This window comes from Pipistrellus kuhlii, unplaced genomic scaffold, assembly GCF_014108245.1.
Source record: "Pipistrellus kuhlii isolate mPipKuh1 unplaced genomic scaffold, mPipKuh1.p scaffold_m20_p_1, whole genome shotgun sequence".
NCBI lineage: Eukaryota > Metazoa > Chordata > Mammalia > Chiroptera > Vespertilionidae > Pipistrellus > Pipistrellus kuhlii.
Window position 1 is genome coordinate 39199569 of NW_023425404.1, and position 16528 is coordinate 39216096.

At 38.9% G+C, this 16528-nt stretch overlaps 1 protein-coding gene across 3 annotated transcripts in view; it reads left to right on the forward strand.

Annotated features, from left to right (window-relative positions):
* The window catches only part of ADAM10 (ADAM metallopeptidase domain 10), a 141035-nt gene extending 135359 nt beyond the window's left edge, over window positions 1-5676 (forward strand). For 2 of the 3 annotated variants that reach the window (XM_036440621.1, XM_045582167.1), the window contains exons 15-16: window positions 1372-1498; window positions 3442-5676. In XM_036440621.1, the coding sequence (XP_036296514.1) occupies window positions 1372-1498; window positions 3442-3536 (222 nt within the window). In that variant the 3' untranslated portion in view covers window positions 3537-5676. The remainder of the gene's footprint in view (window positions 1-1371; window positions 1499-3441) is intronic. The other variant, XM_036440631.2, reaches the window with a different exon arrangement.
* Window positions 5677-16528: the final 10852 nt, after the last annotated feature.

A 16528-nucleotide genomic window follows, 5' to 3' on the forward strand; every position in this document is an offset into this window, starting at 1 on the left:
CCACCCGAGGCTCAAGTAACCAGGGCCAGCCGAGGCTTGTGCTGCCAGCCGTGGCAGCAGCAGAGTTGTGATGGGTGTGTTGTCTGCCCCTGATCGCTGGGTTGCCTCCTGCCTCTGAGGGCTCCCGGTCTGTGAGAGGGGGCAGGCTGGGCTGAGGGACCACCCCCTATTCCAGTTCATGAATTTCATTGCACCGGGCATCTAATATATGGCTGAGGCTCCCCTTACCCCCTCTAGTGCATGAATCTCATTTCACCAGGCATCTAATACATATATACACATACATATACATATACACGTGTGTGTGTGTGTGTGTGTGTGTGTGTGTGTGTGTGTGTATCACCTTATGGGCTCAAGTCCACTTTTGGTCTACTTTTCATATTAAAAAGACCATTAACCTTTAGATAAATTAATATATATGTAAAACAGACACTATGATATTTCTGCATAATAGAATGAAAATTAAGATATATTAAAATAATTTTACAACAGTTGACTGGGTCTCAAGTTGCATATGAAGTACAGTAATAGGAAAAAGGGCCGTCAAAAAAGGTAAAACTTTAGTCTTAACTTTAATGAGTAGAAAAAAATAGAAAGAGTATAAAAATCTGTCCAGTAGTAGAGTTTAAAGTAATATACTTTCAAGTCAGTGGAGCATATAAAAGCAAACATAGCATAGTCTATATGAGCAGTAGACCAAAAAAGGGGAAATATTTAAACCAGAAAATATTTAACAACATTGAAAAATACAGTATATACTATATCCATGTGTTTGACATAGCTATATAGAAAGAGGCTGACAGGAAAATAAGTTTGAGTGATTTCCTTTAAGAAGTGAAGTTATGGGTAATTTTTGTTTTCTCCTTTATACTTTTTTTATACTTAAAAAAATCATATGTATGTGCTTATATATGATAACTATACAACTCCAGTCAACAAATGCTCTTTAAAAATTAAAATGTGATATATTCTATTCTGTATTTTATGTAACACTAGAGGCTTGGTGCACGGATTCATGCACCAGTAGGGTCCCTCAGACTGGCCTGTGGGGCTCGTGCTGAAACCCACCCTTGACATTCCCCAAGGGATCCCAGATTATGAGAGGACAGTTCTCAGGTGAAACATCCTGAAATTCGGCTCCCTCTTCTCTGGATCTGGGTGTGTCACCCGAGAATCGAAGCTGCCAAATCACCTCAGCTAGGCAGCTTTTCATTGATTGTCTACCCCCTGGTGGTTAGTGCACATCATAGCTACTGGTCAGAGCACCTGACCCCTGGTGATCATTGCGCATCATAGCTATTGGTTGGATGGTCGCTTAGGCTTTTATATATTTAGATAAATATTCTAAAATTGAAAATTATTTATTTCTAGGATAATTGGTGGGCAGTATTGCTTATGGGAATTGCCCTGATCATGCTAATGGCCGGGTTTATTAAGATATGCAGTGTTCATACTCCAAGTAGTAATCCAAAGTTGCCTCCTCCTAAACCTCTTCCAGGTAAGACAATTTGAACAAGGTTTGTATTCTTTTCATATTCTAAAACTTTCTATTTTTGTTTTAGATTATTGGTCCTATTCTAATAGCTATGCTTCTGTTATTGTTTTTAATGTTCATGTTTCTCAGTGATTTCTGGCACATAAGCTCATTTTCCCTAGGGAAGATGCTTATGGGGAAATATAGTCTGTGAAAGAGTCTTAGGGTGGAGGCTTTTAGTCACCTAATGACCATTCTTCATCTCTGAAAATAACTCCTAAGGTTTGGTCTTCACCCTTTCCCTCTCAGGGAGGGTTTAGATGAGTTCCAGGGATTTACAGAAGAAAAGGGTAGGGAGCAACTGCTCCAGGTTATTTAGTCTGTTTTATTTCTCCCTCATCTTCCCCAAGGTATTTGTGACTTTTTGCTACCCTCTGACTCCTGCACCAGCCCTCTGTTCACTGTTGGTTTTGGGTAGACATTATCCCAAGGCAATGCCAGAGGAGAACCAGAGCTAAAGGACAGCAGTTACCTCTCCTCTCTCCCACAGACTCCTCATGACACCTCTTGCCTTAGGCCAAATTCACTACCTACAGAAGGCAGATTAAGATAGGGGGTTTCTTACAATGCTCTCAATTTCCCCTTAGTTGTTTTCCTGCATTTACCTATCTTGTGGCAAGAAAGCTCAGTGTTCATGCTGGGATAGTATCTTGGAGGGGATCAGAGGAAATTTGATTTTTATATCATTGCTTTTCATAAATTTACAATGTTTAGCCCTCTGGAATTTTTTGTCAGTTACTTAGGCACTTATAAGGGCCTCATGACACATTTTAGATGAGTTACCAATTATAGTCTCATTTATTGGAACAATTCTTGTACTTGTTTTCACTTTAAGCAAATTCTACCTTTAAAACTTAAAAACCCCCACAAAACCCTTGCCACCATTTATTGAACTCTCACAAAAAGTGTTAATCATTTTTACATTCACTACCATATATCCTCACATATAGACTATATGAGTTCGTTATTTTCTCTGTTTTTATAGGCAAGGCATTAGAGTTGCAAAGAGGTTAAGTCATTTGCTCAAAGACACTCAGTAATTTCTTTGACATGAATCTTGTCCTCGGAATTCAAATTAGTCTAACAAGTTGTGGTTGTTGAGCACTTGAGAATGGCTAGTCTTAATTGAAATGTGTTGAAATTGTAAATATAAAAGACATATCAGATTTTGAAAGCTTACTATATAAAAAAGAATGAAATATTTCATTATTTTATCCATCATGTCTTGAAATGATAATATTTTGGCTATATTGGATTCAGTGGAATAAAAAATACTCAATGTGCCCAGCCGAGTGTGGCTCAGAAGTTGAATGTTGACTCAGGAACCAAGAGGTCCCGGTTTGATTCCCGGTCAGGGCATGTGCCTGGTTTGCAGGCTTGATCCCCAGTGTGGGGCATGCAGGAAACAGCCAATCAATTATTCTCTCATCTTTGATTTTTTTAAAATATATTTTATTGTTTTTTTACAGAGAGGAGGAGAGAGGGATAGAGAGCTAGAAACGTCGATAAGAGAGAAACATCGGCCAGCTGCCTCTTGCACACCCCCTACTGGGGATGTGCCCACAACCAAGGTACACGCCCTTGACCGGAATCGAATCCAGGACCTTTCAGTCCTCAGACCGACGCTCTACCACTGAGCCAAACTGGTTTCAGCTCATCTTTGATGTTTCTATCTCTCTCCCCCTTCCTCTCTGAAATCAATAAAAATATATTTTAAAAAATACTCAATGTATTTATTTTTTACTTTTTTTTTTATTATAGTTTCTGAAAATTTAAAATTATATTTATGGCTTATAATTCTCTTTGATAGTACCAGTTTAGAGCCTTTCTCATTGATATGGCAACTTTGTTTTTAAAGAGTATGAAGCTCACAGTAAATCTATCTTACTTTTGTTTGTGACTCGCAGGCACTTTAAAGAGGAGGAGACCTCCACAGCCCATTCAACAACCCCCGCGTCAGAGGCCCCGGGAGAGTTATCAAATGGGACACATGAGACGTTAACTGCAGCTTTTGCCTTGGTTCTTCCTAGTGCCTACAATGGGAAACTTCACTCCAAAGAGACACCTATTAAGACATCCCCAAACGAAACCCTCGCAAATAACAGTCAAAGAAAAAAATGGCAAGAGATCATGTCCTCAGACCAGGTGGAATTACTTAAATTTTAAAGCCTGAAAATTTCAATTTGGGGGTGGGGGGTGGAAAAGGAACCCAGTTTTCTTATGGACAGATATTTTTAACCTAATGGCACAAAATCTTAGAATATTATTGTGTGCCCTGTGTTCCCTGTTCTTTGTTGCTGCATTTTCTTCACATGCAGGCAAACTTGGCTCTCTATAAACTTTTATCACAAATTGAAATATATATATATATTTTTCAACTGCCAGTCAAGGCTAGGAGGCTCGACAACCTCAACATTGGAGACATCACTTGCCAATGTACATACCTTGTTATATCAGACATGTATTTCTTACGTACACTGTACTTCTGTGTGCAATTGTAAACAGAAATTGCAATATGGATGTTTCTTTGTATTATAAAATTTTTCTGCTCTTAATGAAAAATTACTGTTTAATTGACATACTCAGGATAACAGAGAATGGTGGTATTCAGTGGTCCAGGATTCTGTAATGCTTTACACAGGTAGTTTTGAAATGAGAATCAATTTACCTTTTTCTTATGATGGAGTTGGTTCTGATATTCATTTTGTCTTTATCAAATGGCTGCTAAGAGCACATGAGTGACTATGCTGAAGAACACAGTTGTGTTGTGCAAACTGGACATATGCAGCATACTACTTCAGAGTTCTTTATGTAAGTGTCTGATTTCTGCTTATTTTAAACTTTCTAATTCAATTTCATTTTTTAATTGATAAGTGACATTTTATTCATGATTCAGTAGAAATTATGTCAGTGAAATGATTCTTTTTGTAACCTCTTATTTGTGTTTCCATATATCTAAAGTATGCTAATTATGCTTTTGATTTTTGTCTGATATGGAAAAGAAAAGTTGTCTTTTTTTATCAAAATATTTGAACAAATTTTTCTGTATATCATTACTGACCATTGGTAACCACTAAAGAAGAGTGATTTGCTCAACTACTAAGTTGTAGATAGGCCTTCTGACGTTTTTTCCCCCCTAAAATATTTTAACAGTGGAGGTGAAACAGCACAATGGCCCATTCCAAAATTATTTTTTAAACAGATGTAAATAATTGGCTTTTTAAAGAAAGAAAGCAAAAGCATTTAATGTATTAACAGGCTTATTGCTATGCAGAAATGGAAGGGGGCATTACAGGAATATTTTAAGCTTGTGACATATTTATTGCTTCTGTTTCCAACTACATCACTTAAATTAGACATAAATAGCTATGATTTTCCTGGCTTCATGTAGGAGGCAAATTTAGGGAAAGTTGAAAAATTTGTGTTTTGGCTTCTTTTTTTTCTTTTTTTTCTTAAGAGTATAAGGTTTACACAATCATTCTCATAATGTGACGCAAGCCAGCAAGGCCAAAAATGCTAGAGAAAATAATGGGAACTCTTCCTTGTAAACTTGTACAGTACATGGTGACTTTTTTCAAAATACAGCCTTTTGTACATGATTTAGAGACAAATTTTGTACATGAAATCCCAGATAGACTATAAATAATTCTAAACAAACAAGTAGGTAGATATGTGTGTAATTGCTTTTAAATCATTTAAATGCCTTTGTTTTTGGACTGTGCAAAGGTTGGAAGTGGGTTTGCATTTCTAAAATGGTGACTTTTATTCTGCAAGAGTTCTTAGTAACTTCTTGAGTATGGTAGACTTTGGATCATGTACATTTTTTGCTTGTAATGTTATCCTGTGGTGAGGTTTTGGCAGGTATACACTGCCCTGTTTTATTTTGAGTCTAAGTTAAATGTTTTCTGAAAAGAGATACATGCACTGAACTCTCCACGACAGATCAAGATGTGGTAAAACAAAAGGATCAAGACAAATGAGATCTAATACTACTGCAGTTTAATGTCCACTGTGTTTTATACAGTATCTTTTTGTTCACTTTGGAAATTTTTACTAAAAAATGCAAAAAATAAAGTATTGTGCAAAGATGTAAGGTTTTTTGAAACTTGAAATGCATTAATAAATAGACTTGATGAAATCAACTTGAAGGTTCCATTCTCTTGAACTCTGAGAACTTCCAAAAGAAGCTTTCCACAGGCAACTTCTTGCTAAAGGAAAGAGATTGGTAAGTAGAAAGAGGGTTGTCTCTTTCCACCCAAGTATAGATATCTTTATTTCTAGTAAGGAGTCCATGTGAAAAACTATGATTAGGTATCTTTGTATTTATACACTGAACATTTTCAAAACACTGAAATAATCTCAGTTGCTTTACATTATTTCCAGTCACTATTCTTTTATGTTTAAAAGTGTTCTTGATGGAAGAGCTGGCATTTTGGAAGCTGGTCTTATTGACATTGAGTCTTCACTTAACTTGGTCCATAGGTTCTGCAGCTTAAAGCAAAACGATGTATAATGAAACCAATTTTACCAGAGGTTAATTGACATAAACTAGAGTTAAAGTCCTACAACATCTCATCAAAGTTATAGTGAAATTTTGAAGAAACGATGTTGAGAACCTACTTTACCAGTATATATTTTGCCAAGTTTGCTAAGTGCCTAATTTTTTAAAAAGCCTAGTTTAGTAAGTATATTTTAAATTTTTGAGTCTCATCTTCCTACTTTGTCAAACTTATAGAAAATAAGGAAAAACTTGACATTTCAGTCTTATCTAGTAAAAGAATTATAAGCCCACAATGGTGCCCTGCATAGAATAATGTGCCCCCAATTCTTTTTCTTCTTCTTTTTTTTTTTAATTGAGCCCAATTATAGGTAAGTAGTATTTGTTAAATGAATAAACATGCCTTACTTTTTAGTTATTTTAATTTAGAAACATTAAAATGTATATTATGTTTAGTTTTGTTTGTTCATGAAAACTTCATTATTAATTCAGATGATTGCAAATTGGTTGTTTTTAAAATTGAATGCTTAGATTTTATTTAGAAATTTTTTCAGTTTTCTAAATTCAGGCAACTTACAAACAAAATCATCAGTAAAATCAGACATTACAGTTTCTGGACTTAGTAATTCTTTTAATATCAGGCAATATCATATAGTTTGGTAAAGGACTTCTTTAAGGGGAAGACAAACTATCTGATCAGTTTTGTTTTCTGCGGTGTCTTCAGCACTTTGTGCTTGGGAACTTTATTTTTATCATATTCACAGGCTAGTAAAAACTAAAGATTTCTCCAAGTTGAGCAAACTACTCCTCTTATAAATCCTGACATCTCTTTCTGTGGTCTGTACATTTTAAGACTTACTGTATTATTTCTCTAAGAATGGGATCAGTATCCTTGGCAGCTATGCAATTGTGGGTGCTTGTGCTTGAGAGGCTTTTAAATTTCTTGTTATTTCTTTTTTTTTTAATTGTATTTATTGAGGTGACTTTGGTTTGCAAAACCATACAGGTTTTATGTGTACAACTTAATAAAACATCTGCACACTGCATTGTGGGCCCATCATCCCAGGCAAAGTCTCTTTCCGTCCCCATCCCCCCCCCCCCCCCCCCCCCCCCCCCCCCCCCGGTCTCCCTCATCAATCCCCTTCCTGCCCCCCTTCCTTTCCCTCTGGCTATCACCACTCTGTTGTCTGTGTGCCTATGTGTTATGGATTTATGTTTTCTTTTTTTGGTTAATCACTTTAATTGAAGTCTAAGAGAGTAACTGTAGCAAGAGCATTACAAAACTAGACAGCCATTTTAAGTGGTATAAGAGGGAATGTTCATGATCCAGATTTATAGGGTCAGGTCTCCCAATACTAGAAAGCAAGTTGGGTATAGTTTTAAGCAGCTACCAGAGATAGTTCATCTGTAGAGAAATTATTAAAATTGTAAGAAATCATAGTTTGAAAACCATGTTTGATTTCCAAGTAACTAAACAGATGATCATGGGATTCAGTTTCAGCATTTTTGGTTTTATGTTCTTGATTAAAAACAACTTCCATTTGAATCTCTCTTTCTATTTATTACCAGTTTAGTTTTGCATCATTGTTTCTGTATTATTAACATATAAACGTGTTCTGTACTATTATATTGTGATACACACACATATATATTTATACACACACACACAACATATATGCACTATTTTTAGTAGAAATTCATATGTTTTATAGCTGACAAGCTCTTTGGAGTGTTTTCTCCTATAAAAAGGCAACAAGATGATAGGTAAATATGGAGGGCTTAGCAAAATGTTTATTAGCCTCTGCTCCCTCTTAAAATCTCCTCTATAATCATAGCAGTTGGAGAAAGAAAAGAACATGGACAAGGAGTACTGGAGAAAAGATAAAAACAAAATGAAACTGGAAAGCGAAAGAGGAGTATCTGATTTGGCAGACAGGCCCAGGGATGCCAAATTCTGAACCAGCAGTGGCAACATGAGAACAGCCATTGCACTGTTAAGATTTTGGAATATAGTCTTCAATACACTTTTCTATGCATGTGGCTAAAGGCATCTACATAATTTTAATAACTAAATACTTTATTCTCTTAATGCATTGTACATTTAAAAGTTAACTAATAACCTGTTGTTTGGACATTTGGGTTTTCAGATTATTCATTATTTTAAAAAATCCTACAAGGGAAATCCTAAGCTTGATATTTCCTAAAGATATAATTGTTGGGTTAAAGGTTTTTTAAATGTCATTGATAAAAATTATGACATTGTCTTCCAGCTGGATGTACCAAGTTATGCTCCTTCCAAAACTGTATAAAATTACTTCCACCATTAGCATATTGTTACATAGGCAATGTTTTTCTTTTAAATATGAGTGCTCCATGCTTATAAATTCACAGGTGCACAACCACATGAATTCATTAGAAACAAAAGTAGAAGAGTCCTCAATTGACTTCATTAGCTTTGGACATCTTTGGATGAAAGGCTAATTCTAGATCTAGGGAGAGGAATACCCAAGAAGAGCCTAGAAAATATTTCCAGAAAGCAGGGAAGCAAATTTAGATAATAAAGATTCAGGAGCCACCTTAATGTTCCCACTAGCCAAAGCTGAGCTAATTTTAGCATCAATAAGGATAATATCTGCAGGAGATTGAAGCTCCTATTTTACACCACGAGTTAATAATGATAGTTTACAAAATCATAGTTACCTTTGCAGTATGATCCTAAAGAAATATACTAGCTGATAAGTTGGAGAGTGATAGATTATCGCCATTTTGCTCTCCAACAATTAATGGATTCTGACAATGGTCATCAGTGACTTCTAATAACTTCAAAGGGATAGCAGTCTAACATTTTGTGCCTGCTAATGGAAATATGCCACTTATGAAGCAGTCCTGCCAAAAGTCAAATCTGATCCTGATCAAGCCTCTGAATCTAATCTCTTTATTAGAAATGTAGGAAACAAAGGAACATGTTAAATAATGCAATTCACAAGGGATTCAATAGGAAAAGTCCAAACTGTAGGATAAATGACTGTTTCTTCAACAATGGGATTGCAAAGAAAAAAGATTGAGAGACTTAAGAGATATATCTACCAATATAACATTGAATTATTTGGATACTGATGTGAACAAACTGAAAAATGAGACCATTGGGGAAATAGGAAAACTAACAATATTCGATGATTTTAAGAATTTTTACAGTTATTTTTTAGTGGTGGTGATGGTTACATTTTTATAAGTAGCCCTTTCAGATATGTAAATTAAAATGTGTAAGATGATATGGTATTTAGGCCCTAACCAGTTTGGCTCAGTGGATAGAACGTCAGCATGCAGACTGAAAGGTCCCAGGTTCAATTCCAGTCAAGGGCATGTTCCTTGGTTGTGGGCACATCCCCAGTTGGAGGTGTGCAAGAGGCAGCTGATCGATGTTTCTAACACTTTCTCCCTTCCTCTCTGTACAAAATCAATAAAATGTATTTTTTTAAAATGATACGTTATTTAGGACTTAGAAATAAGGAGTTAGAATTGGGGAGTGTGTTGGAATATAGTTGAAACAAGATTGATGTGAGTTGATAATTGTTAAAGCTGGGTAATGGATACTTGGGGATTCATTATACTATTTGCTCTCCCAGTGTTTATATTAGAAAGGTTTTTTAAAAATGTGAATAAGATTCATTTAGTAATTCATTCATTACTGTTTTTATTCTAGCAATAATTCATGATAATGGCCTATATTCATAATGATTTTTTATAATGATTTTTTAGTGGAATTAAACTTGAATCAGCCAAGCTAACATAATTAATTATATTCTGTTCCAGTTATAAGGAATGATTAATTGATTTCAACTGCTAGGTTGAATGCTTGAAGCTATCGGTTGCTCAGCAGTTTTTGCAGGCAGGCCATTAACTCCCTCTTTGCTCACTGATTATTGGGGGGCACTGCTAGCTATTTAAACAAAATATTTTCTGTTTAAACATGTCAGGGAGTGTGATCAGATTATCCATATGTAACCTGTGTGTCCCTTATTAGAATAAATGTTAAGTAGCTCAGTACAGTAAACTATATTATACTCTTGCTGAAATGATCATGATCCCCAGACGAAGAAATCTCTCTTCAAAAAGACACTTTGTGTGAACTCAGCATAAAGGAATTAGAATAATTTGATAGAGTGTAGGTTGTCTTATATAAAAAGTGCTTCCATTGCATAAGTTTTAGAAAATATTTTGGATAAGTGAAGGCTATTTGGTAATACAAAAAAAAATGAAGCCATCATTTTTTATTCTAAGTATTGTTTGTATATTACTAGAGGCCCGGTGCATGAAAATTCATGCACTGGAAGGGGGGGGTGTCAGCCCCGCCTGCTCCCCCCCACAATGCAGGAGCCCTCAAGGGCAGGAGGCGACCTAGTGATCAAGGGAAGGCAATGCCCCCATCACAACTCTGCTGCTGCCACTGCCAGCAGTGCAAGCCTCAGCCAGACCTGGTTGCCTGAGCCTCAGGTGGCTGGGCAGCTGCCATCCAAGGCTTGCCTGCACTTCGATCCACCCTGGGCAGCTGGGAAGCTGACATCTGAGGCTTGCCTGTGCCTGGGGCCAGCCCTGGGGGGCTGGAGGGCTGAGGGGACTGTGGGATTCTAGAGGCAGGTGTGCAGAGCAGCTGGGCCCACTTCAGGGTGGGCCTGGCTGTGCCACACATACCTGCCACCCCAGTGCAGCTGAGGGGACTGGGCGCTGCCATCTTGTGGCTGTGGGCACCACCATCTTTGAGAGTGTGACAGCATATTCCCTCCTTATTGGCTGTGGGTGTTGCCATTTTTGTGAGGGTGTGCTGGTCAATTAGCATATTCCCTATTTATTAGGTAGGATTAGCCTTTATATTTCTAAACACAAAAGTAAGTTTTTATAAATTAAGGTGTCAATGTGTTGTGATTAATTTATCATTTAGTTTTATGATTAAGTGAATTGTCTTGTTAATCATTTTATCCCCTTCTCCCTTGAAATCCTACTATAGGCTGTATGGAATTCTTTGGCTCCTGTGGCATGCATGTGCTATTTGCATGGACTGGTTACCTCAATTATTCATTGGACAGATATTTCTTAAGCACTTGGCTGTGCCAGTGCCTCTGCTAGATGATAGGAATACAATAGTGAACTGAACAATGCACCTGCCCTGTGAAGCTTATGGTCATTAATCAAAGAATTGTGAATACATGTGCAATTGTAACCAAGATAAGTGTTATGATGGGAGCCTTTGGGGAGGGCAATGAGTGGGACCTAGTCAGGCAGGGCAATGAGTGCTTTCCCATGCAAGTGATGCTTGAGCCCAAATCTGAAGGATGAAAAGAGATTAAATAGCCCAACCAGTGTGACTCAGTGGTTGAGCATCGGCCCATGAACCTGGAGGTCATAGTTTGATTCCCGGTCAATATATATGGTGTGTGTGTGTGTATTTTTAAAGAGGTTAAATAGTGTTTTAAATCCTGATCTTATTATATATAAACCTAGCCTTTATGTATTTAAAAAAATATTTTTCATTTTTGCCTAGTACTTATTTACTGCAGAGCTGGCTTCTGTGGCCGATATTACAGCCATATACTGAGAATGAGGACATTAAACCTCCTACCCTACTGAGAGAAGGGTGCCTCTGATCTGCTCTGTGGCATTCTGCACATCTTTGTGATAGCACATACCACACTGCAGTGTAATCCTGCCTCGTGTAAACCAGCTCTTAAAAGAATCATCTGTTCTCAGTGGCCACTTCAATTTTTATTCACTTATCAATTTAACTGCATCTTGTACTGACAGTCCTCAGGAATGGGCTGTCACTCATGTAATCCATGCCCTGGGGGAGCTAATGATTTGGTGGAAAGAAAGAGCCCAACAATTACAATATAGAAGGATTTGTGCTGTAAAAAATACAAACACAGGGTCTCTAGGAGCTCAGGGGACATGCATATGTTAGCCAAGACTTCCCTAAGGAGATAGGCTCGAGCTGAGTCTTAAGAATTTCGGTAAAAGTTGGCTCTAGAGAACTTGCTCTAACAAAAATCTTGCCCAGTCCAAACTTCCTGTCACAGCTTTTAGAAACAGTGACGTTTCAGGGCAGTTCCCTGACCATCTGTCAGGCCCGTGGGGATGCTTTTCCCTCTGCCTGGACGCCCCTCCCTCTTGGTTCTCCAGGACTGCACTTTATTACTGTTTCCTTGGACTTGGTTATAGTAAGTGTTCAACAAACACTTGTGTTTTAATAAAGCCTGTCTGTTTTGTAAAGTCAATGAAGCTAATTTCACAAGATAAGCTCAAAAGTTAGTCTCATTATCACATGGGCTCAGCACCATCCTTCTGACTTCTCTGGTTCTAAATCCTCTTAGCAGAGCCACCTCCGCTCACTCCCCGGGAGGAGTTTTCTTTCAACATCTAGTATGCGCTTGTATTTATAGAATGGAAAATGTGTGCACCATGTTGTGCACAAATGGGAAAAGCACAGCTTAGCTCTGGAATGCGTAAGTAACAAATTATAACTCCTGGCAGAGGAAGTGGATTCAGAAAGCTCGACTTAGAAGTTAAATTTGGAGGTCCTCATTCTTTGTGTGTGTGGACAAGTGTTTTCTTTGGCTAATCATTCATGGTCTTTGACTATTTCATAATGGAAAGTGGAAGTTAACCATTTTGTTGATGGTGTTGTCCTGCAGGAAGCCTCCTGATCAATATTTCTGTACAAAGTTTTTCCACGAAATTCTAGTTCTTTTATGTTTATAAACAAATATTCAGGGGGAAAAATTTTTGGGAGTAGGTATGGATTCCAGAGTCAAATAGAAATGCTGACTTAAAATCAAACAGGTTTTTATTTTTATTTTTATTGACGTGTTTTTGTTTTTCAAATGAGGTCCTTGGTTTAGTGACACTGATCATGATCTGTAAAATGGCCTTCCATGCTCCCAGACCAGTTAACCTCTGTTATTCCCTCCCCCAGAGAACCCGGGGTCTGCAGAAACATTTGGGAACTGCTGCTTAGATGGGAACTGTTGCAGGGTCCCGGGCCAGGAACAGTTCTCCTTGCCTCTGGGGTCCTCACTGGGCGTGGAGCACTGAGGAGCGTGGGTGGCAGAGCTTCAGAGGACAGCCAGGAACCTCCTGCCCTCTCCCAGGCAGCACTGATTCTGTGCTGCTCCACACAGCCGCCTGGGACAGGGGCTCCCTTTGTTGGCCTTGCACTCCAGACTGAAAAATGTTGAGTACCTTGCCTACGGAAATGTTTATAAAGTATACAAATGTATTATTGCACTATCAGTGTATATATATTTTAAACTACACAAATTTTCAGGGATGGTATAAAAATGAATGAAAGTTATATTCCCCGCCCCCTCACGCCCTCCCATTCTCCAGTGGATCATTTTGCATACACCTGGGTATGTACACAACCCACTTTGTAATTCTGGCTTTAAGAGACAGATTTACTTAACCCAAATCAGTGATCAGCCCCCCTCTGCCCCCTCCCCCAATTCCTGGGCTAGGTGTGCTTTCTAGTGGGATGCTGTGGCTGTTGGAGAATTCCCAACAGCTCCACTTACAAGGAAGGCTAAGGTTTGGAAAGTGGAAGAGCAAGCAGTAATAACCATGTATGGTCTGATTTCTTGTGTGTGAAATTTTAAGTTTGTGAAAGTATGGAAAATGTCTAGATTGATACATTGACAACTTATTTCTGAGCATTGGAATTGAGGGTCTTGGGAAAGGAAGATATTTTTTATTTTTTTACTTTTTATCTTTCCATACTGCTTTAATTTTTTATGAACTCAGGCTCTTTGTATAATAACTTTTAAAATCACTAAGTACATTGTGATGTCAAATGCATTGTAAATGTTGATTGTTGACACTGGACTAATGGGAACATTGGGCTTCATTATACTATTTCTACTTTTATAAATATTTAAATATTTCCATAATAAAATATTAAAAATAAATAAAGATAAGGCATTGCTATGGAAGAGTCTATGGAAACACACCATGTAGTTTAGTGATTATCTTGGGAGTGGGAGGATAGTTGAGGAGAACTTTGGGATCCTTTCCTCTGATATGTTTTTTTAAAAAAAATATATTTTATTGATATTTTACAGAGGAAGGGAGAGAGATAGAGAGCTAGAAACGTCGATGAGAGAGAAACATCGACCAGCTGTCTCTTGCACACCCCCTACCCGGGATGTGCCCACAACCAAGGTACATGCCCTTGACCAGAATCGAACCCGGGACCTTTTAGTCCGCAGACCGACGCTCTACCACTGAGCCAAACCGGTTTCGGCCCCTCTGATATGTTCTGTGAGCATCTGTTGCTTTTATAAAGAGAAGAGAAAACAAGCAAACACACACTGCAGAGCCCCCATGGCAAAGAGTTTCAAATGTAGACGGGAGTATGAAACACTTGTTTGACCTCCCAGATTCTTGTTAGTTTTTTTGTTTTGTTTTGTTTTTAATTTTCACCTGAGGATATTTTTCCATTTATTTTTTGTGTAAGAGAAACACATTGATTGGCTGCCTCCTGCAGGAGCCCTGACCAGGGCCCAGACCAGGGAGGAACCTGCAACTGAGGTACGTGCCCTTGACCAGAATCAAACCTGGGAGCCTCCAGTCCTCAGACCAACACTATCCATGGAGCCAAAATGACTAGGGACTGAGGGAATATATAAAATAAATGTGCAAGCCAAGAGTGTTTGATGTATAGGGCTCAGCTGTTCCATAATAAGATTTGAGGATTGTTTTGTAAGAGGATCCTTGAACCTCTTTTATAATAAATGAGGTGAAACTCCAAGGCAAAGCCAAATGCCTTCACACATCCCAGCAACTCTAGGGAGAGTTCAGCTAGTGGTCTGCCACGCAGAATTTGCACTGTTAGCTCCAAAATATAACTGTTAGAAAGTAGAGGCCTAATTACAGCTCTCACATGCAGTCCAGGACAATTAACATGTAAAGGGAGTTGCTGCTGGGGACTGCCTTGCTAGCTGCATTTATATACTTATAGAACCTACTAGAGGCTCAATGTATGAAATTCGTGCAAGAGTAGGCCTTCCCCCCACTGCCAGCACCAGCTTCCCTCTGGCACCCAGGACCCAGGCTTCCCTTCAGCTCCCTGCAAGCACCTAGATCCTGGGCTTCCCTCACAGTCCTGGCTTTGTCCGGAAGGTCATCCGGAAGGATGTCTGGACTAATGAGCAAATTATGCTTTTATTATTGTAGACTAGTGGCCCAGTGCATGAAATTAGTGCAAAGGGGAGGGGTCCTTCAACCCAGCTTGCACTCTCTCATCGGGGACCCTCTCACAACCTGGGACCACTGGTTCCAAACGGTTCTCCTCCTTGCCTGCCTGATTGCCCCTAACCTCTCTGTCTGCTGGCTTAATCACCCCTAACTGCCTCTGCCTGCCTGATGCCCCCAACTGCCCTCCCCTGCCAGTCTGATCTCGCCCCCAACTGCCCTCCCCTGCTGGCCTGATCTCACCCCCTGCTGTCCTCTCTGCTGGCCTGATCTTGCTCCCAACGGCCCTCCCCTGCCAGCCTGATTGCCCCTAACTGCCTCTGCCTCAGCCCCCATCACCATGGCTTTGTCCAGAATGAAGTTGGACATCTGGAAGATGGCCAGTTGACCTGGCCTAATTAGCATATTACCCTTTTATTAGTATAGATAGATTATATAGAATAGGATTGCTTAGATGCAGGGGGGGGGGGGCTTTTTCAGCAGGATGAGATGCTTCTTTCAGACAAAAACACATACTCCCTATATCTGGACTGATAGCCAGTCATATGCACTATACTGCCAATCCAGTCATTAAAAAATTGAATTGCATTTTTACACCTTACACCAAACAGCTGTTTCCCTTAAAACCCCTCCTCAGCCCCCACCTTAGGTTCTGCCTTCGCAGTTCACCCAGATTTAGTTCGGATTGGTCGATTTCTATGCCAGTCAGCATCAAAAGCTCTGCCTCCTAGGCAGCCATTGGCTCCTCGCAGTTCACCCAGATTTGGTTCTGATTGGTCAGTTTCTATGCCAGACAGTGTCTCTGGGCCTATTCAGGGCCTGATCAAAGAGGTGGGGCTGATTAGCATCTGCTCCAGGCTGCTGGCGAGCAGGCTGAACTGCTGACCTCTCTGGGCCTCACCAGCAGCCTGGGGTGGCTGCTGATCAGCCCCACCTCTCTCTCCCTCTCCAAAAGGTCAGCAGTTTAGCCTGTTTGCCAGTCCCCACCCACCTGGGCCTGGTGCATGGGCAGCCTGGTGTTCGGTCATCCATTCGGTCATGTTTTGGACTCTTTATATATATATATATATATATATATATATATATATATATATATATATATATATATATATATATATATATATATATATATATATAGATAAGGAGGGAAATGATGGCTCATTAATTGCATGACCTTGTAAAAGTTAGTTAAGCTCTAGGTACCTCATCTGTGAAACAAAGATAATACTATTTTCTACCTCAGGGACTGTGATGAG